This window comes from Grampus griseus, assembly GCF_964374135.1.
Source record: "Grampus griseus genome assembly, chromosome: 4".
Lineage (NCBI taxonomy): Eukaryota > Metazoa > Chordata > Mammalia > Artiodactyla > Delphinidae > Grampus > Grampus griseus.
Window position 1 is genome coordinate 70,898,668 of NC_138997.1, and position 20,944 is coordinate 70,919,611.

General features: G+C 38.5%; 1 protein-coding gene across 2 annotated transcripts in view; it reads left to right on the forward strand.

Moving 5' to 3' along the window:
* The first annotated feature begins 3,396 nt into the window (after positions 1 to 3,396).
* CHIC2 (cysteine rich hydrophobic domain 2) overlaps positions 3,397 to 20,944 on the forward strand; it is a 47,615-nt gene continuing 30,067 nt past the window's right edge. For both annotated transcript variants that reach the window (XM_082653575.1, XM_082653576.1), the window contains exon 1: positions 3,397 to 3,837. In XM_082653575.1, coding sequence (XP_082509701.1) covers positions 3,719 to 3,837 — 119 coding nt within the window. In that variant the 5' untranslated portion in view covers positions 3,397 to 3,718. The remainder of the gene's footprint in view (positions 3,838 to 20,944) is intronic.

Sequence of the window (20,944 nt, forward strand, 5' to 3'; positions counted from 1 at the left end):
ATATTTGTTTAATGAATGAATGAGTGAACAAATGAGGGTTTACATGCTGTCTTAGCTCGGGCTGCTGTAACAAAATACCATAGAATGGTTGGCTTAAACAACAGAAATGTATTTCTCACAAGTTCTGGAGACACTGGAAGTCTGCAGAAAGATCAGAGTGCTTGCCAGTTTGGTTCCTGGTGAGAACCAGCTGCCTGGCTTGCAGGTGGAAGTCTTCCTTCTGTGTCCTCACACCAAGGCAAGGGTGTTGGGGAGAGTAAGCTCTCTGGTGACTTCTTATAAGGACACTAATCCTGTCCTGAGGACCCCAGCCTCATGATCTCATCTAAACCTAATTACCTCCCAAAGGCCCTGTCTCCAAATACCGTCCCCTTGGGGGTTAGGGCTTCTGTATATAAATTTTGGGGAGACACGACTCACCTCATAGCACATGCATTATCTCATTTGACCCTTGATAACCCCATGACATAGGTCCCATTTCAGGATGAAGAAAAGGAAGCTTAGAAAGTTGAAACTACCCAAGGCCACTCAGCTAGGTAATGACAGAACTTGGAAGTTTTCAAATCTAGGGATATTTGCCTTAAAAACAACTGTAGATTTGCTGCCTCATGAGGCCTCTGAGGCATCTTCCTGTTTGGTTTTGAGCCTTTTGGTGTGAGGGTACATGTGAAAGTGTGTGAAGCAGGAATGTAAAGGGGAGCTCAAATGGAGGGGAGTCCATACTGCAGAGCGCAGGAGAGCACCTGAAAGCTGAGGGAAAAGATACTGAGAAGGGAGATTTGTCCCCAGGAAGAGACTGGAAAAGGAGTGTGACAGGAAGCTGGACCCTGGAGGGCTGGAAATGGAGTTTGGGATTATGATGTCAACCATCATCAGGGAAATGTTTGACTCATCTTCCCTTTACCCTCTCGCCCTTGTTCCCAGGTCCTACACCCTTTTGCTGGCTGTGACAGGGTTTTCAGAACAGGAAAAAGAAGCGTGAAATAGGAGGAGCAAAAATAAGGTAGCCCCCGCCTTACACTGAGGCAGTGGGAGTTACAAAGTTCTCTCTGTTGGATAGATCTTAGAATAAGAATATTTCTCCCACACAGAACCAGTGTTAAGATAAGGGTGAGATTTGCACAGTCCTCAAAAGCCTAATTAACTCATGATGTTCTGGAAACAGCACCAGTAACAATATATCTCAATTCAGAAAGCATTTATTGAGCTCCTCCTCTGAAGCAGGAGCTATGGAAAGTGCTGGAGATTTAAAGGGCCGTGGGTGACTTCCCCTGCCCTTGTGTGATGATTTAGAAACTTTGGGGCACCAGCCCCTTATCTTTGCCGTTATTTCTACAGAAAGGTGAATTCTCAGTCACGGCACACAGGGTGTGGGCCATGTCTGGAACATACTGACCTTTCTTCCTCTGGTTCCCTTTTCTCACCCTCCCATCTGCAGCCATTCCTTTAACTGAGCGCAGCCACTTGGCCTCCTAGTTCCTGCCAAGAAAGAAATTCAGGAGCTTGGCCTACCCAGTGCACTGAATTGAAGCCCTGAGTTTGACTCTTAGATAGCCATTTGGCTGTAGGGCAGTCACATAGCATCTCTGAAACTCAGGAATCAATTACATCCTAGATTACCTCACAGAGTTCTTGGGGAATATTAAATGATATGTATGTGCTTCATAAACAGTAAAGCATTACATAATGCAAAACAATTGTGCTGATCCTCATAGAGTTGATTAGTCGGATGGGGCCTTAGAGATCTCCTATTGCCACCCAATATTTACTGTGTGCCAGGCTTTCTTCTACGCATTTCACATGTAGTAGTCTGTTTAATCTGCAGAGCAGCCCAGTGGGGTAGTACTATTATTATCCTCAACTTACACATGAGGAACAGAGAAGTTAAATGACTTGTCCAGTGTCACATTGTAAGTAGCAGAGCTGAGATTCAAAGACAGGCAGGCAGGCAGGCAGTTAATCACCAAACCAAGCTGCCTCCTGTGTGCTCTGTTACCGCCCTCTGATACTCCTCTGGGAGCACTCGACAGGATTATGATTGCTTGCCTTAGTGATAAATAAGCTACTGGAAGGCAGGAACTGTACCTCATTACACACACACACACACACACACACACACACACACAGTGCCTGCCACATGGTTGGAGCTCAGTAAATGTTTGTCGAATGCATAAATGTACTCAGGAGAGATACATAGCAAGTCTGATACTATCTACTATGTTTTTCCTTCATCTTTTCTTGGCTAACTATGCTCATTTTCTTCAGCCATTACCAGTAGGAGGTTCTTTGGCATTTCTCACTCACTATCCTAATTGCCCTCCCCTGCACTTTCTCCACTTTAACAACGACCCACCTAAACTGGTAGAAGTGAACACTGTACTTGGAGAATATTCTCACCAGCACTGGGTATGACTACCCTTTCCTGCCCGCACAGTGTATGTTCCTTGTCCTGGACTCTCTCAGGAGCCTACTCCTGCCCCTGAACTATTTGCCTGGGCAGGTTCTTGACCATGAAGCCAAGTGCCCAATGTGAACCTTAAGCCTTTACTGGTAGTCTAGACTGGTAAGGGGAATCCATTAAACGGTACCTCCCCTCTCCTTCCTTCACTTTTCCTTTCCTGGGAGGAGCTTAAGAACTTAGGGATTTCCTAAGTTCTTACGGGAGAAAAGAGGTTATAGCTGGTGAGGAAGCTGGGGCAGGAGAATGCTTCTTCTAATCTGGAATCCAGAGAATTTGTCAATTTTGCTTCATGGCATGACTAAAATGAGTTTTCTTGTAGGAAAAAAAAATCAGCATAATTGGCCTCATCTACTGGACTATATTTAAGGGGATAATGGGACAAGATGTTTGATTTTAGATATGTTTTGAAAAATCCTGTATTATAGTGGACAAAAAATATTTGCAGTGTGTCTGTTGGGTTCCTCAAATTGGAAAAGTACAGACTCTGGTTCTCATCACAGACTAAAAAGACTGACGAAAAGTGAGATTCGATTGTTAGATAAACTGGCAACCACATACACAATAAATTCTCTATTCCAATCAGGGTTTTTATTTTTTGTTGTTTCGGTTAGACATTACTCTGGGGAACTAAGTGCCCCACTGGACACTCAGAGATCTGTTCTTTGAGTCGGGGTCAACGCCACCAGCTCCCAGAGACACTCCCCTCTGTGGGTCCGCGACCCCTCTGCTGGGGGGCGGTGCCGCGCCTGCGGGAGCGCGCGTCCGAGGAGCCGTCGGCGAGTGGAAGTGGAGGAACGAAAGCGACCTGGGGGAGCTAGCGAGGCCTCACGTGCGCGCTCCCGCCATCCAGCCCGCGTGCTCGCGCGCCCGCTCGCCCGCCCGCCCTCCCGGGAAGTCTCGCGATGCCGTAGCCCGGTGCTCCCGCTGCAGGAGGCGCAGGCTGTTGCTGTGGTTGCCTGAGTTGCTGCTGAGGCGGCGGCGACGGCGGCGGAGGCGGTGGCGGCGGCGGCGCTGGTGGAGGTGTCGGCTCTTGGGCGGATGTTGACATTGTGTTGTTGTTATTGCTGACGGTAATGGCGGCGGCGACGGCCGGGACCCCATCTCCTCTGTAGCCGACGCCGAGACAGCCCGGAGTGAACTCCGCGGCCTCGGAGCCCGCGGCAGCGACTCCCTTCAGCCTCCGCCGCCTTGCCAGCCCGTATCCCGGCCTCAGCCCCTGGACAGGCCCCTTCGGGCAGGGGGCCTCGGAGGCTCAGGATGGCGGATTTCGACGAGATCTATGAGGAGGAGGAGGACGAGGAGCGGGCCTTGGAGGAGCAGCTGCTCAAGTACTCGCCGGACCCGGTGGTGGTCCGCGGCTCCGGTCACGTCACCGTGTAAGGCCCGGAGGAGGGCGAGGGCGAGGACGGGAGGTGCAGGGCTGGGGCGGGCCCTTACTCCGCGGGGGCCCTCTCGCCCCGGTGTGCGTCTGGTGTCGGAGGCCTGCGGGAGGAGTAGGCGACCAGGAAGTGAAAACTTGCTTTATTTTCATTGGTTTCGGTCTCTGAAGTGGGGACAGACGCTGCCCTCCCTTCCCCCGCACCCCTCTTAGTAGGCCCTTCGGGCCTGGGCGCCTTGACGGATCCCAGAAGGAAGGTTATTCTTCAGGGTCTGCCCTTCCGGCCACCCCTTCAGCTTTGGGGTGGAAATACGCATTTCTGAGGTGTCTCCCCCTGTTTTCTCATCCAGTTACCCTGTGCTTCTGTCTCCTCGTCTGTGCCTTTGAGCCTAGTGACATATGGCTCAGAGGCCAGATGTGGGCCGGGTGAGACCCCAGTGACGATCGGTAATGAGTGGTTCCCTGTCCTTGTGTATTTCACACACCCACAGGTCTTCCCAGTTTCTTGCAGAGTCAGTTTCTGCGGAACTAGTGCAAGTTCCTGTAATTGTATATGATAAAAAGTATAGATGAACATATATATTTAAGATGCAGAACGATGTATGCTTACACATAATTAAAAAAAAAAATCTATGTGATGGGCACACACCGCTCAGGTTACTGAGGGTTCTCAGTAATCTAAGTCCCTCCTTTGGGCATGAACTCTGGGATGGCTTCTTCATTTGATAAGGGTTCCTGTAAGTCCAACTGGCAACATTTTAAAAGCGCAATATTATTCAAACAATAAGGAAGGAGAGCTTTCTGAAAGGTCATGACTAATAAAGGAATGTGAAGACTTGAACCAAATAATGAGCTGTCCGGAAGCAGGAAGTTTTGTAATGTTTCTCTGAGAAGTCCAGAGTTTTGTACAACTTGAAGTATTTATACTGTTTTTCATTTTAGATCTCTGTTCAAATCCTAGGTCAAACTTCATGCTTGTCAGATATCTCCCCACTTCACCTTTTTAGTAAAATAAAAGGGCCAGCAAGTCTGAGACTGCCTGGAACACTTTTCATTATATTTTTGGTTTAGGGTGAGTGGGTCTTGCAGTGAATAACTTTCAGTGAAACAGTAAGACTTTTCATATAAGACCGTCAGCAAAACCCTTGCATTTCTCAATACATGATGTGATCAGCCATATTGTTGTTTGGGTGTGCTTATGTAATGCTTTGATTTCTTTAGCACCTGTTAGTTTATATTCAGGTGACTTAACCAGGGTGAAAACGCTGCCTAAGTGCTGTCACAGTGCCATGAGAAGACGATGGAATTTATCACCACAATAACAGTTACTTAGTATTTTAACTGTTATCACCAGCAGAATTAAGACATGTAACCAAATATAGTGGGATATTAAATCTTTTTTTAACACATATCACAGAAATTTTTAAGTCTTCAGAGCCTGCCATTTAAGTTTTGTTTGACTATTAGGACCTTTTTACATTCTTTTAAACCTAAGGAGTGCTTAAAGAAGAGTTTTCAAACTTTATCATGTTGTCTGCCCACCCTGCCCCTTACATTCCTCTTGTCAAAAAAAAAGCTGGCAATATTTTATTTAAAAAGGTGCAACTATAGTTATAATGTTTCCTCTGTTTAAGGGAAAGAAAAGCTAAGTACTTTCTTGGGCATGATGGAAAATGTAATAGGCGAAGTGCTCAGAACCAAATAGGTGATTAGCAAATTTGATTTTAGTTGGCTGCTTAGAGAGGTTAACAGAGTGGAGAGAATTAGTGGTGGTTCTCAACGTTAGTTGCCCATTAGAATCACCTGGGGAGCTTTAAAAAAAAAAAAAAGCCGTGTCTTTGCCCCAGTTGAAAGCCAGTTATCTAAGTTAGAGTGTCCCAGGCTTGCATAGCTTGTTTAAAAAGTTCCACAGGTGATTCAAATATGTACCCAGGATTGAAAACCATTATTCCAGAGTATAAGAGGAACTATATGCCACCAGTAAACAGTATGCCTTTCTACGAGGGGAGTTAATTTTTCTGCGATCTCCCTCAGCAACTTCTCTTTCTTTCCTGTTACCTTGGTTCCAGGCTCTGGGTTCAGATCTATCCTCTGCCACTTTTTGGGTAAATTATTTATATCTAAGACTCTTCATTTAAGATGGGGATAGTTATAGTCCCTCACTGTTAAAATTATTAAGGATTAATTGAGAAAATACATGCAAAGAATTCATCACATTGTATGGTAATGTGCTCAATAGATATTAGCCTTTATTATCATTCACACACACAGTGTTCCACTTTGAGAAACATAGGAGTAAAGCACAGTACTAAGCAATCCGAACTGCCGTTTTCAAACCTAATAGTGATTCACTTTAGCCTTGTTTTTCCATTTCTAGACAATTTGTATGAGGTTAAATTATTGTGTGAAATATTTCAGTGAGGATTAATAAGAATCTTTCTGCATTGAAAACCTAATCCTGTTTTGTGGTGCCATATATAAATATAGTAACTAATGCAAAACTTTTTTTACATGACTCTGTCATACATAATTCACAGGCTTACTATGCCAGTAGGAACCCAGTTAACACCTATAAAGGTTTCTGAAATTGGTGTTTATGGGTTGCTATACCTGTTGAGCATATTCAGTTTTTCTTGCCTTTAAGTACAAATGGGGGGACTTCTCTGGCGATCCAGTGGTTAAGACTTCGCCTTCCAATGCAGGGGGTGTGGGTTCGATCCCTGGTTGGGGAGCTAAGATCCCATATGCCTTGCGGCCAAAAAACCAAAATATAAAATAGAAGCAATATTGTAACAAATTCAATAAAGACTTGAAAAATGGTCCACATCAAAAAAAAAATCTTAAGTATAAATGGGAAGAGCTATTAAAATAGTTATAATAAGACTGGTTAAGCTTATCACTGCAGCTGCCCTACCCCCTACCCATTTATTTAAACTAAGGAACTGTTCAGAGCCCTTTTCCCTTGAAAGGCAATTATAGTGTAATGTATAGAATCATCTGTAATACAGATCAATCTGAAAAGATATAGATCCATCCATATGTGTTTTTCACAGATTTCACTTTTGAGTAGACGCTTATAGTTGAATATTTCTACTCTTTTCTCCCCCTATGATTTACTACATCGTATTATACTATTACTCTCATTTTAGACATCACTATATTCTCATATGATGTAATTTGGCACGTCATTATAGTGACGTGAGAAATTAAGTCACCTTCCATTTTCTACTACACAGGCAGGTCTTGGTTAGTTTTGTGGCATAATCAGATTTTGGGAACATAAGTATTTAAAATGTATAATTTGCCTAAACGAAGCCTGCTTTAATGTAGTTTCTAATAAAATATTTTCATGTTGACCCCAAATCAGGCTTAAACTGTGTACCTCCATTAAGATCAGTATTCTTTCTTGATATTCTTCTAGATGAGTATAATAATTTCCTTCATTTTTGGATTTGCATGTAGCAATATGAAACAGGGTGGCAGCTCCAACAGGAAGAAATCTTGTGCAGAAGCATATTTTGAGGAAAGTGGCATTTGAAGGAAGAGAGGGAAATGATAAGTTCCTGTTATTGCATAATGTTTATGTACATGTAATTTAAAAGGCTTGAACTCCCACTTCAATTAAAAGTAGATTTCCTGTGTGTGTGTGTGTGTGTGTGTGTTTGTGTATGTGTGTGTGTGTGTGTGTGTGTGTGTGTGTGTATTATTATGTAATGAAGATGAGGGGAAAAAACTGATTAACTTATTAGGTGGTATTGGCCAAATTTGTTAATATTTTTAAATTATGGTGTTCTTTGCCCCTTAGAATAAATTTGTGTAAAATACAATGATCATTTGTTGAAGAGTTTAATTTTTTACAATGATGATAGTGATGTGTTAATATAAAAATTAGAATTTAAAACTGGTTTTAGGCCAGTATTTCCTATCTAAACTATCATTATAACTGACATTAGTTCCTGTCTCATTTCATGCCCTCCCATATCAGAATCAAACCTGGAGCTTTCATAGGGCATGTATAATCTTTGACTTCTAAAATAAGCCCAGTCATAGAGCCAACTTATTTTACTGGGGTTTGTTTCTAATTTCACTAAATTATTGTGTCTTCGGGTACTTTCTTCTGAGGTATAATCTTCCTGTCATGTCCACAAATAATTCCTCATCCTTTACCAGTTTTTATCAATGGCTGTGGGACATCATTCTCTTTGTCTTCATCTCAGTTAAGCTGTGAAAATTGAAAGATTTAGAAATGTGACTTGAAAAAATATGGGAACACTTGGGATACAATAGGATCTTTGCATAGGAGACATCACAGGAACACTTTAGTGTATACTGACCTTTCACATGGTAGAGTTAAAAAAAAATTGTCTTGAAATGTATTGGACCAAGACTGCTTCTAGATGCTGTGGTTAGCAACAAGAGACCTGAATATGATTTGCCCAAATAACAGATTCACTTTAGTTTAACAGTTTGTTTTAAACTTTATAACTCCCACCTCCTCTCTTCCACCCGACATAATTCCATTTTTAAAGATTAAATTTTTTGTTTGGAGATTTTTGAAGATCTTATTGATATTTCTGCACAAAACTGGATAGTTCTTTGAGGGCAGGAATTATGCTTCTTGGTTTTTATTTCTCCATTGCTTCATATAGTGTCTGGAATGTTATAGGTCCTGAAATGTTCTCTAAATAAATGAGGTGATTGCATACATCTTTGGATCTTGTTAGAATTGTCAAAGGAATAACTGTTTTTTTTTGTTTTTTCTGTACCTACCAATGAAGGCAAACAATATTTTACAATAGAACTCTTATGAAATCACATTTATAAGATAAGTGGCCAGTCTTATTTCATTGATTTATTTATTGGCCGTGCTGTGCGGCTTGCAGGAGCTTAGTTCCCTGACCAGGGATTGAACCCGTGCCCTCGGCAGTGAAAGCACAGAGTCTTAACCACTGGACCGCCAGGAAATTCTCTGGCTTCTCTTTTTTTTTGTTGTAATGTATATATTCGTTTATTAAAAATCCATGCACAACCATGTTCATTTTTGTAAAAACACATACAAATGAAAAGATGCATGTTAAATACATTTAATTGATTGCCTAAGAGGAGAGGAAGAAAATACGAGCAATGTAAATAGGAATAAAAGGAAATTAATTCCCATGTCATATACCTATCATTTTAAAATAACAATAAAATAAGAATGCCAGGGAATTGAGAAGCCAGGATACCAAAGGCAGAGAAGAATAGGGGTTGATGCCCAAGTCTGGGCTTCTATTTGCTCCACATGATTCACAGGGCAGGCTGATGTCTTTTCTTAAAAAACAAAGTTTGGTGAATGTGAGGAAATTGTCACCTAAAGTAGATATTTTTTTCCCAGAGAATTTTCTTACTCCGTATAATTTGAGAGGAAATTAGTTTGATTTAGAACATAGCATCGAATGTATCTCTGATAATATGAAGGAAAAAAAATGCTAAATGTTTTAACTGGATTAACTGCCAAAAATTCTCAATGGGTAAACTTTCTTGAAGAAATGAGAAATATGGTAGTAAACTGAAGTTTCAAAATTTTACTGTATTTGAATTTGAAATTCACATGATATTCCAGTCCAAACAGTTCAATGTGGAATTTCTGCCTGCCAACAGATGTGAAATTAACCAGTACTTAAGATTTTATGTGTCTAGCTAAGTGGAATATAGGAACTAAATGGTGGGACGTAAATGATATGAAATTATTTATGATGGTAAATAATCAAATACTAAATATTATTATTCTAAATAACATTACTCTAAATAATAATGTTATATGAGAGCTGCTCTTGAATTCCAACTTGAGTTTATATTCCTAGCAGGTTAAACACCTAGGATATTAGACTAACTATATACTCAGAAGGGAATCCTTTAAGTCTCTCTAGTATCTATGTCTGGCTTAGCTTTCAAATCTGCTATAAAGCTACTTAAGATTTCATTCACGATAAAATTAAGCTTTAAAATATAACAGCAACAGATGCTGTTAGGTATCCTTACTCCAGTATCTTCTGTGTAAGATTTGTTGGTGACTTTTCATAATTTGTTTCAGAATCCACTTGTAAAATCAGATCTTATACCAGTGTTTCCGTGTTCATGCAGTCTAGCTTAATCCCAGTACAATATTTTTTAAACTTGCCTAATCATCAGAATCACTAAGGACATTTTAAAAAATATACATTTCGAGTTCTTACCCAAGACATCCCCAATCAGAATCTTTAGGGGAAGACTAGGAATTTTTATTTTTAATAAGACCTTGGGTGATTCTTATATCAGATGCATTTGGAAAACAATAGATGGTACTGTGGAAAGAGTGTGGTCTTGGGTGTCAGGCAGATTGATTTCAGTTCTCAGAAACTTCCTAACTGTAACCATTAACCTTTCTGAACTTTAGTTTTCTCATCTGCAAAAGGGATATCTACCTCAGAGATTAGGTGTGACAGTCAGAAATAATTTATCTGATTACCTGGACTCATAGTAGGCATTCAGCAAATGATTACCATATATTTTGATATTTATCCCTTCATGCATATTTTTTGGTTAATCTTTACTGTTTTCTTGGAAATCAGTCTGAAATGTGACATATGCTTTCCTGCTTTAAAGCAAGATCCTGAGCATAAATCAGAATTATCTGATTGAGTAGGGGAAACATTTAATCAAAAGAAGATACTAACAGATTGGTACACAGTGATGTTCTTCGAGGCTGTTGAGGTATTTTGGAGTTTGAGGATCTTCTCTGAATGGCACTTTCTTTTGAATTTCACACGTGAGAGATTTTACTTTCTGTTTACATTCTTCTTTTCTTTCTAATTGATCAGCTGTAGGTTGGAAATGAGACAACCAACCTTATTAGAGCTATGTGTGAAGTAAGAGAAGTTGGTTCTGAGTGCTAGACTTAGATGCTTGAATTTTAATACTTGGGTTTTAAGATACTTGTTTGCTCAGAGTATTTTTGACTAATCATTATCAACTGTCTTATTGAGGTTTCCTGATAAGTAATTTAACAAGTATTTATTAAATTTTATGCTAAATGGCATGTGAGTCTCTGGGTATATAGTTACGAATGAAACATGCATAGTTCCTCTGCCCTCCTGGAGCTTACAACTAATAGACAAATTATGTCTGAGAAAATTGCTGTGAAGGAGACCATTAGAGTCTCTGATAGAAAATAATGTGATTAGGGAGAACCCCTCTGAGAAGGAAACATTTAGGAAGGGTGAAAGAGTCCTGTGAAGAGCACTGCAAGTCTGGAGAACAGCAAAATAAGTTCAGCTTCCCTGAGGAACTGAAAGGATACTACTGTATTGTGGCTAGAATGTAGGAAACAAAGGAGATAGTGCCTTGAAATGAGATTGGCGAGCTCAGGTAGGGGCCAGAAAGGATTGCAGAGAGATTAGAGTGAAACTAGGAAGAGTAGTTAGGAGCTCTTGGAACAGTAAAGATGAAATGATAGTGGCCTGGTCTAGGGTGATGGACTTTAGATAAAGGAGATATTTCAGTTCTAACTGTAAACCATCAAATTTAGCAACTTTCCTATGAGGTATGGCAGAACTCGCATTGGCCACTTTTGCCATCTCATTCCCCAATTGTGGTATTTTTTGTTTTGTTTTTGGTTTTTGTTTTGGCTTTGTGGAGGGTGAGGTCAAAGAACTGTGGCTGCCCTTACTGTTGACTGGAGACTGTCTTGATGACATACCTACATTTCCTGTTCTGCTGCCACATGGCAGCTAGTATGCCAAGAGAACAGCATGTGGCAGAAGTGGAGAGGGGCTTTCCCACAAGATCGTGGATTTTGAAATGAGGACCTTTGTACCCTTTAGCTACAAGATGTGTGATGTTTGACAATGATCTGTTCATTAGGAGGAAAACACTATGCTTTTTACATGTTTACACTTAAAACTGAATTGTCTACATAAGGATTGAAATTTTCTCAAAGATCTGGAAAAATGATTTTCTTCTTCTTCAGCTCTTTTCCATCCTACATCTAGTAAGTGAAGTTTACTTAGGGTAGAGTTGGTTGGACTTTGTGTTAACTTACCTTTGTTCTTTTGATTGATAAGAAGTGAATGTTTATGTGTATCTCTGTTTGTCTGTCTGTATGCTTCCTGCAAGAGCACCTTGTTTTATTCTCTTTGATCTTGCATTGTATTGATAATTACAATGGAGTCCTTGATTAGTGCAGTGAAGGAGTTCCTGTGTATCCAGCCTTCTTTCTCTGCCCTTTCTAAACTATTCAATTATAAATGTTACTTGAAATTGATATGTTGGTAGTCTGTACTATAAACCAATTCAACTATATATTATTTCTTAAATGAACATAATTTATTGTATTGCTCATAGTATTTATATAAATATGAAGAATATTCTACAATATATATAAATTAGATATATAAGGTCTTTTTTCCTTGGTCTGGTACAGGTAATGTAAAGTAGTTGAGTTGGATTAGTTGAATCTCTAGATCATCAGACGTTAATACCGTGAAGTTTAATCAGTATACATTTACATAACTTTATTGCTTTATATGTAATCGTCTCTTAATACTTGAAAATACCTTAATAATTGAAACTTAGTAAAATTCTAATGCTAGAATATTATAGAACTGTGTATAATTATGAGGTTATGATAGACTGATTGTAATACATGATTTAAATAAATTTTTGATTTCACTAGTTTATGAATGAGATTATACTCTCACAGAGCTGGTTGAACCCAAATGTATAGAATTTGGTCACACAGTTAAAATTTTTAGAGTTATATTATGAGACATATATATGTCTCCAACTCCAGGGGTTCTGTATCTTCTGGGTAAATATAGTACACTTTCAGTTCTATCCTTCCATGAGCCACATTGATATTCAGATGTGTATTAAGGCAGCCAGATGAATTTAAAGCGTGATTTTTATGCTTTGAAATCTGTTAATTTCTTCTATGGTTATGGCTTCATCTCCCAAAATAGCGAAAAAGCTGATTCCATTGAGCTCAGAGTTCAGCATTAGGAAATAAGTGTTGTCTTCACTTGCCATTTGCATAACCCATGTGTTCAGGTTGAATCTGAAATTTCTATTTCATATGTGTTGTCATATCGACAGGAAGATAAAATTCTCTTAGTCTATAGATTTGTACAGGTCAAGTGTCTCAGAGTTCAAAATATCCAAAACTGAATTTATAATCTTCCCCCCAAATCAGCTTCAAGTGCAGCCTTCCCATTTTCAGTTGATGACAGACCTGGCATCCTATTTGCTTAGACTAAAAAATCTGTGACACATTCTTGATGTCCCCGTTTTCTCTTTCACTGCCTCTAATCTGTCAAGAAATCAATCTCTTGGCTCCGTCTTCAAAATATATCCAAACTCTGACCACTTTTTACCATCTGTACTGCTGGTGTGAATTATCATTTTCTCTCTTCTGCCTTGTACTCAATACTTTTCTTCCCCCTGCTCCCACCTTTGCCTCTCAACCTTTACGGTCTCTTTGGTACATCTGCCACAGTGATTCTTTTAAAACATAAGTCAGATCACGTCTCTTTTCTGTATCAAGACTCCCTGAAGCTCCCCATCTTCAGAATTAAAGTTCCTTTTAATGGCCTGTAAGACCCTACCTGATCTGGCCCATTTCTCTGCCTTCTACCATTCTTTCACTTGTTTACCCCAGTCTAGGCACACAAGCCTCCTTTCCATTCCCCGAGTTATTCTAGGCACACTTCTGGTTAGGGCTTTGCACTGGCTGGTTCCACTTTCTGGAATATTCCCCTCCAGATACCCAAATGGCTAACTCCTTCACCTTCAGATCTTTCACAATTATCTTAATGCATCCTACCCTACTTTCTACTTAAAATTAAAACTCCTCTACTTCCTCTTACTCTGTGCTTTCTCTTTTTTCATAGTGCTTCCTCTGTCAGAACGTGAGGTGAGCCAGGCTTGGTAGAGTACAAACTTTAGACAACTTTCTCTTGCAAAGAGGAAAACTCTCAAACTTTTTTGACAAGAATAAATGTTTAAAACTTTCTTGCTTTTTTACAGCAGCTGTTCCACCTATAAAATGTGAACCCGGAAAATATTGCCTTTTTTTTTTTTTTTCTTAAAAACTTTGAGACTGCATTTGACTTTTGGGCCATAAATGACCCTGAGAAGCATGTTGTCTTACCCGAGGCAAATAAAACCAAAAGGTAGATTTGCTTTGTTGAGATAATATACCTAGTTCATACCTGAACCAGGGTTAGAATTCAGGCATTCTGTCTCTCCATTGTGTTGCTCTTATATTTTCACCACAGTAACTTCTTTGTGCTTTCAAACTTTGTCTCACCTGCCTGGATTCCTGGCCTCATGCTTGTCCATGATGGCTACAACTGTTTAATTTTGCCTGGCTTTCCTGAACCCAGCACCTCTCTATGTACCCTGTTTCCTCCACATTACTCCTGACCTTGACGAGGTTGGCAGAAAGTTGGAATATCTTTGACAGTTAACAGTAGCCAGTTTTATCATCGGCTATTCTATTTGCTAAGCTATTTGAAGAGGATATTTGTGAAGTCATCGAGATCTGGACATTCTCTCATTTAGCATTATCTATAGTGGACATTAAATGATAATATTGTCAACTTTATTAGAAGGATGATAACCATAATAAAAAGTAAGCATACATTTACATTGTTTTATAATAATGAAAGCAGTTAAACATACAGAGTTTATACTGTGCACTGTTGGTGCTTTATGTATATGAACTCATTTAATGAGTTAGGGGTGATTATTATCCCTGGTATATAAATAGGGAAACTGAGGCTCAGAAAAGGTAAACTTGATCAAAGTGACACATCTAGAAAAGGCAGTATCAAGATTTCTATCAAGGCAGTCTGGCTCCAGGGTATTGTTTACTTAATTGCTTTTATTTTATTGAACCAGAGCAACAAACTTAAGCATTCTCTATATTATTCATCAACAGAAACACTTATAACAAAATCCTATACATTTTGGGATTTTAGATACAAATGTGAAAAGCTCAAAAACAGATTTTTTCCCCTAGATCCGTATGAGAATTTTAACATTTGTCATGTGTTAGTTTTATAATTTCTGTTTGATGGAAAAAGTTTTTTCCCTCCAATTCTCAAATATTTTCTCAATTTAGAGTTTCCAGTTCAAGGAGATAAACATTTTCTATGCTTACAGAGAAAGTTATTAGAGGCATTGTCCTGTAGTAGAAATTGCCCCGGGCTTGGGTTCAGGAAAATAAGGCTCTAGCCTAGATCCTACATATTAATTAGCTATGAGACCCAAGCTGTTTGCCTTTTATGCATCAATTTCTTCATCTGTAAAATTAAATGTTTGGACTAAATGATAGTTGTGGTCCTTTCTAGCTCTCAGATTCTGAGATTCTGTTGTAGAATTAGGAATTAATTTTTTCTATTTAATTTTAAAATTCTTTACAGTATACTTAATATGTATTTAAATATACTTTAAAAATCCTTAAAATATACTCTAAAATATACTTTAAAACTAGTAGAATTATCTTGAAATCTAGACATGTCAATTGCACATATATTTCCTTAGGCTGAGTTAAAAGTAAAAACAAAACTCCTTTAATCATCTACTTTTTCTTCAGGTTTAATGCTTTTTCTAATTATAATGAAAAACATAAAGATTATTAAAAATTGGAAAGTAGTACTTCCCAGTGAAGCAGAAAATAAACCATCTATAATCACCAAGAGGAAAAGGTCATTTAATATTTTGGTGTGTTTGTTCCTAGTCCTTATTAAAATATTTTGTTTAGTTTAAAATACTAATATATGTAATTATTGAAAATTTGGAAAACATGAAATTATGAAAATGAAATGTCACCCATAATATTTTTGCCTAGGGTTAGCCACTATTAATATTTTGATGGATAAACTTTTTCTGTTTTTCTATGTATATATAAATATTTTTATTAAAAATTGAGACCATACTTATAAAGTATTTTGTGCTCTGCATTTTTCATTTAACATATTGGGAACATTTGCCAATTTATTACAGGTTCTTACATAGTCTGAAACATTAGGCTCTGTTAGATTTCAAAGAACAGAACCACCCAGGGGGCCTTAAGCAGTGCACGTTTTTTGTAAGAATGCATGGAGACTAAAGAAGACCGGAAACTTTGCCATTGTATAGCCAGACTTCAAGGAGACTGGAATATTATTATTTTGGATAATTGAGTGCAGCTCTGGTGATGAAGTTATTCTGTCATTTTTCTCAGCAGCAAGTGTCCTTTGGTCTAGTGGTCTGTCACAGCGACTTACCTTCTTTCAGTTCTAGCTTCTGCTGTTGCAGTTGTGAACTGGCAGATTCCTTTTTGCCTCTGTCTCATAGTTTCTGCTTACTGTTGGCTTCAGCTTATTCTTTTTTTAAAAAATTCTTTTTAACCTCTACTTACATGACTTTACTGTATCTCTGCTTCCGCTTAAGCTTCATGTTACCAGTCTCTTATTCAGATACCTCAAGAAAGAGGATCAGATTGAGTTAGTTAATGTTGTCCAAGTTGGGTAGGCCCTGCCATCCCATATGCTGCTAGCCAGCCCAGGAATTAGCTGTTCTTAAAGCAGATGCCTGTTTGTGGTCTAATTCACCAGAGCTTAGGGAGCTCCTAGTCAGGCACGCAGAGTAACAGGCTACTCTCTAGTGTACATGGTTTTGAGCTGTGTAGTATCTTTCAAATTGGTATATCATAATTAATTTCATACAGTTTTAGTCTTTCAATTGTTTTAAAACCTTCACTGGTAAAAATAGCACTGCAACTCAGAAACAAGGAAAATAAACATAGCACAAAACAAAGTTGAAGAAATCAGGTTCTTGTACTTCTGTATTTAAAAGACAAAATTCAAAATAACAATGCATTAGTGAATTCTAAGAGACATTAATATGAGGAGATACAAGGAACACAGAAAAATTAAAAATCGAAGTTAAAAAGAAGGTCTGGGGATTATGTAGACTAGAACTATAGAAAAGGTTGAAATGCATTCAGGAAAGCTATTGATTAGTGAACCCCAAACTTGTTTACTTATGATAACATACCTAGTTAATGCCAAATAAAAGATTCAAGTAGAAAAAAAATTATATTGATGTTATCGTATATTATAAAATGTGTTTGCGTAGCAATTACTGTACATCTGCTGAAAAACAGATCCTATTTTAAGAAACAACAAATGAAACAAAATGTCTTTAATACTCCCTCACCAAAATAGCACTGCAGAATACTTGATTATTCGTGAACATATCTGTGCCACTGTAATTATTTTCTTCTAATACATTTCTAGAAGTAGAATTATTAGGTCAAAAGGTATGAACTTTTTTTAAGACTCTTTTTACATACTATCAAATTGTGCCCTTGAAAGGTCTTTCATTTTGTAAGTTTTTTTCCTTTACATTCTAGATCATATGTTACATGTATGTTTTTGTATTTTCTTTTTATTTAACAGTATATTATATGTACTTTCCATGTTATTAGTTTGCAAACTTCATTTTTAATAGTTGTCTAATATTCTATTATGCTCAGATACTGTAATTTACTTAACATTCCCATTATTTTATTCTTCTCTATTGTGAATAAAGTTTCAGGGAGCTTGTTTATGCATATATTTTTATTCACATTTCAGATTATTTTTTAGGCAGGATCCCTAAAGGAGAAATTACTGTGCCAAAGGTATAAATACTTTTAATGCCAAATTGATTTCTGGAATGGTTGTAATAATTTATAGTTCCACCGACAGTACATGATATTTTCCATCTTAAGACCTTCTTGCCAACATAAAGTGTTTTTTTTAATTTCATTTATTAGTCTTTGTAGATAACTAAGATGCCACCCGTCTTGAATTATATCTTTTAAAATTATTAAGTGCTACTTCTAGTTTTTTGGGTTAACAGAATGTTAGGTTATTAGGTTTGAAGGGAGTTCAGCTTCCTACCCATTACTCTTCTTTCCAGCATATCGAATTATTATTTTAAGAAATTTGACCTTTCCATTACTGTCCAGGGCCAACTGTACTTTGACTTAGAATAAACTAAATTATTATTATTATATTTTAAAACTTTAAACTTGAAGGAACATAATGGATAAAAGGAGTAATTTATAATGCTGTCCAGTTAAACTGAAACATACCTCTCATTTTCATTGCTAACAAACCCCATCTCCCGCCAAACTTAAAAAAACAAAACCAGCACCACCACCCCCCAAACTGGAACTAAGGTAGTATCAAAATTAAGTAACTTAATGTCACATCAAAACCATCAAAGATGATATTTTGTAGTTATATTAACAAACATGAAGTGTGTGGCTTTTCTTATCCATTTAATAAAAAAGGATGGTTTTGTTGAAACTATCTGACAGTATTGTTTGGTTGGCACAGCAAAGGAGGTATTTGCTGTAGCCAATAACAAGTAAAAGACTTGCCACTCTGGTACTCAAGCTCTTTGCTAGGAGAAAGCATGCTATATGAAGTGGGACTCACTGAAGAGAGTGTTTTCAGCTGTTCTGTTGAGAGCAGTCTCATCTGTAAAGAAATGTGAATTAAACCCTGGATTGTAGTGGTTTGAATAATGAATGGGAGGTGAGATAAAGAGGTGAATGTGGAAGACTCTTTCAAGACACCGGATGAGGAAGGAGAAGAGATGGATGCCATCATACCTTGAGAGAGAAGAAAATAGGGGTTCAGATCTCAGGCTGGGTAGACTTATGCAGGATTGTAAGCTATGTGTAAGGAGCCAGAGAGAGGGAGAAACGAGTGGATTGCAGAGGAGACTGAAGGAGATGCAACCAGGAGCAAATGATTAGTTTGCCTCCATTGAGAAAGATGGTAAAGATACTGAAAACATAGGTAAATCTAAAAATGAAAGGGAGAGAAGGCATAGCAGTTTATGTTCTTGATCTTTTTTCCTCTGGTTGGAGGAACCATGGTTATCTGCAAAAAAGTGGGTTGGGAGGAAAAGGCTGAGCACATAGAGGAGCAATTGTGAAGTATGGAAAAGGGAGTTGATTAGCAATGAATTGCTATAGCATTAATCTAACTGAAGTTAGAAATAATTTGTATGATTTTTTTCTATTGTAGCTCCAGGCAGTGGGAATTGAGGTGAAGAAAGTAAACATTTCAATTAAATTGGATTGACAAGGGACACTCTAGAGGTGTAGAAAATAAAGGGTTTTGTTGGAGTATGGTTAAAGGATTGATTGTGTAGTTCTGGCAGATAAAGGAGGAAGTAGAGTCATAGGGAGCAGATTTGGAGTAGAAAAGCAAGGAGGAGTGGTAAGGAGTAGGTTACAACCAGAGACAAAAAAGCAAATTTGATAAGGGTGGGAGAAATGAAATGATTGATGGTAGTGGTAAGAGGAGAAATTTACAGTTCAGAATTTCAGAGGTGATACAGTTCCAGATGATGGTGTGGGTTGCTGAATTAAATAGAGGTGAATTTCCTCAGAGTAGATGAGGTCAGTTAATCAGTTAGGTTTTGGTGCTGAGTACTGAATTATTTGGGATGAAGACAAGAGTTCTTGTAGAAAGAAAAAACTGTGATGTGAATGTCTGTGTCATTAGAGAGTGTGAAGTTGTGCCAAAAAGAGCACAGCAGACTTGAGACTGCTATCCTTAAAAAGCCTTGCTTGCTGTGTCGGCTTTTGGTTGGTTGTCTGAGAACTTGGACTTTGGAAGCATTCCCAGTATGCCCAGAATTGATAAGAATGGCTCACTGTGCCTAAACTGTTTGTACAAACAGTATGGTGTATACTGAACACCTGCTTTCCTTCTGGGAGTCTGGAATTTTGGTACATGCTAAGTAGAGGGGGCCTACGTGACTAGTCCATGGTAAAAGCTTTGGCACTGACTCTCTAATGACCTTTCCTGGTAGACAACATTATACACATGTTGTGAAAACTAGTTGCAGGAGGAATTAAGCACATCCTGTGTTCTTCACTGAGAAGAGACTCTTGCACGCTTGCTTCTGGTTTCCTCTGGATTTCACCCCATATGCCTTATCCCATTGCTGATTTTGCTTTGTATCCTTTTGCTGTAGTAAATCTAGCTGTGAGTATAGATTTATACTCACAGGACTGTATGCTGAGTCCTGTGAGTCCTCCTAGTGAATCATCAAACCTGAGGGTGGCCTTGGGGACCCCCAACACAGAGGGAGCGACCTGGAAGGCTGAAAATGACGGTTGGGCTTGGAACGTGTGGAAATCATGTGTATCAGAGGAAGAGAGAGCAGTGGTGTGGAATTTTGCAATGAGGAGGTAGTGGAATGTAGACATTTCTTCTTGCTTGGAAATTATTTAGCAAATATTTCATGAATATTTATCAGGCATTGGACCAGACATTTAGGATATAAAGATTATTAAGATATCGTGCCTACCTATAACCAACTCATTGACTATCAGAGTAGGGAGTTAGGCTTATGACATAATTATAATGAGATATGATAAGGACTGTGCAAGAGAGAATATAGTCAAGTATTATGAGGACATGGAAGATGGAGTCTGGAAGATGAACTCCAGGGAATGAGCTATAGTTGAGAATTTCTAAGGAAAGAGTGTCATTTCAACAGGATTTTTGGTTAAAGAGAAGATATAAATAGGTATCCAGGTAGCAGATCAATAGATCAGGGGTTCCAAAGTTAAATATTAAAAGAGGTTTGGAAGGGGAAGAATCTATCAGGAAAGGGAAGTTCTGAATTAGATGAAGATGAGAGTGCAGGGTAACGGATGAGTTTACTCTTTGAATTTTGGCTATAGATTTAGGAACGAGGCGACAGTGAAATGGAAGTAAGTGAGTAAAACAAGCCTATTTCAAGATTCCATTTAGATTTAGGTGTAAAGTTGCAGTCCCTTTGCCGAGCTTTACCAGGTGTAAGAGCTTTGAAAATTACCTCAATTTATATAAAAGTAAAAATTGGGGGAATTCCCTGGCGGTCCAGTGGTTAGCACTCTGCACTTTCACTGCTGAGGGCCCAGGTTCAGTCCCCGGTCGGCAAACTATGATCCCGCAAAAAAAAAAAAAAAAAAAAGTAAAAATTGGCCTCTTACCTGCTTGCTTCCTTTCTTTTTCTTGTTTTTTTTTTTTTTTTTTTTTTTTTGC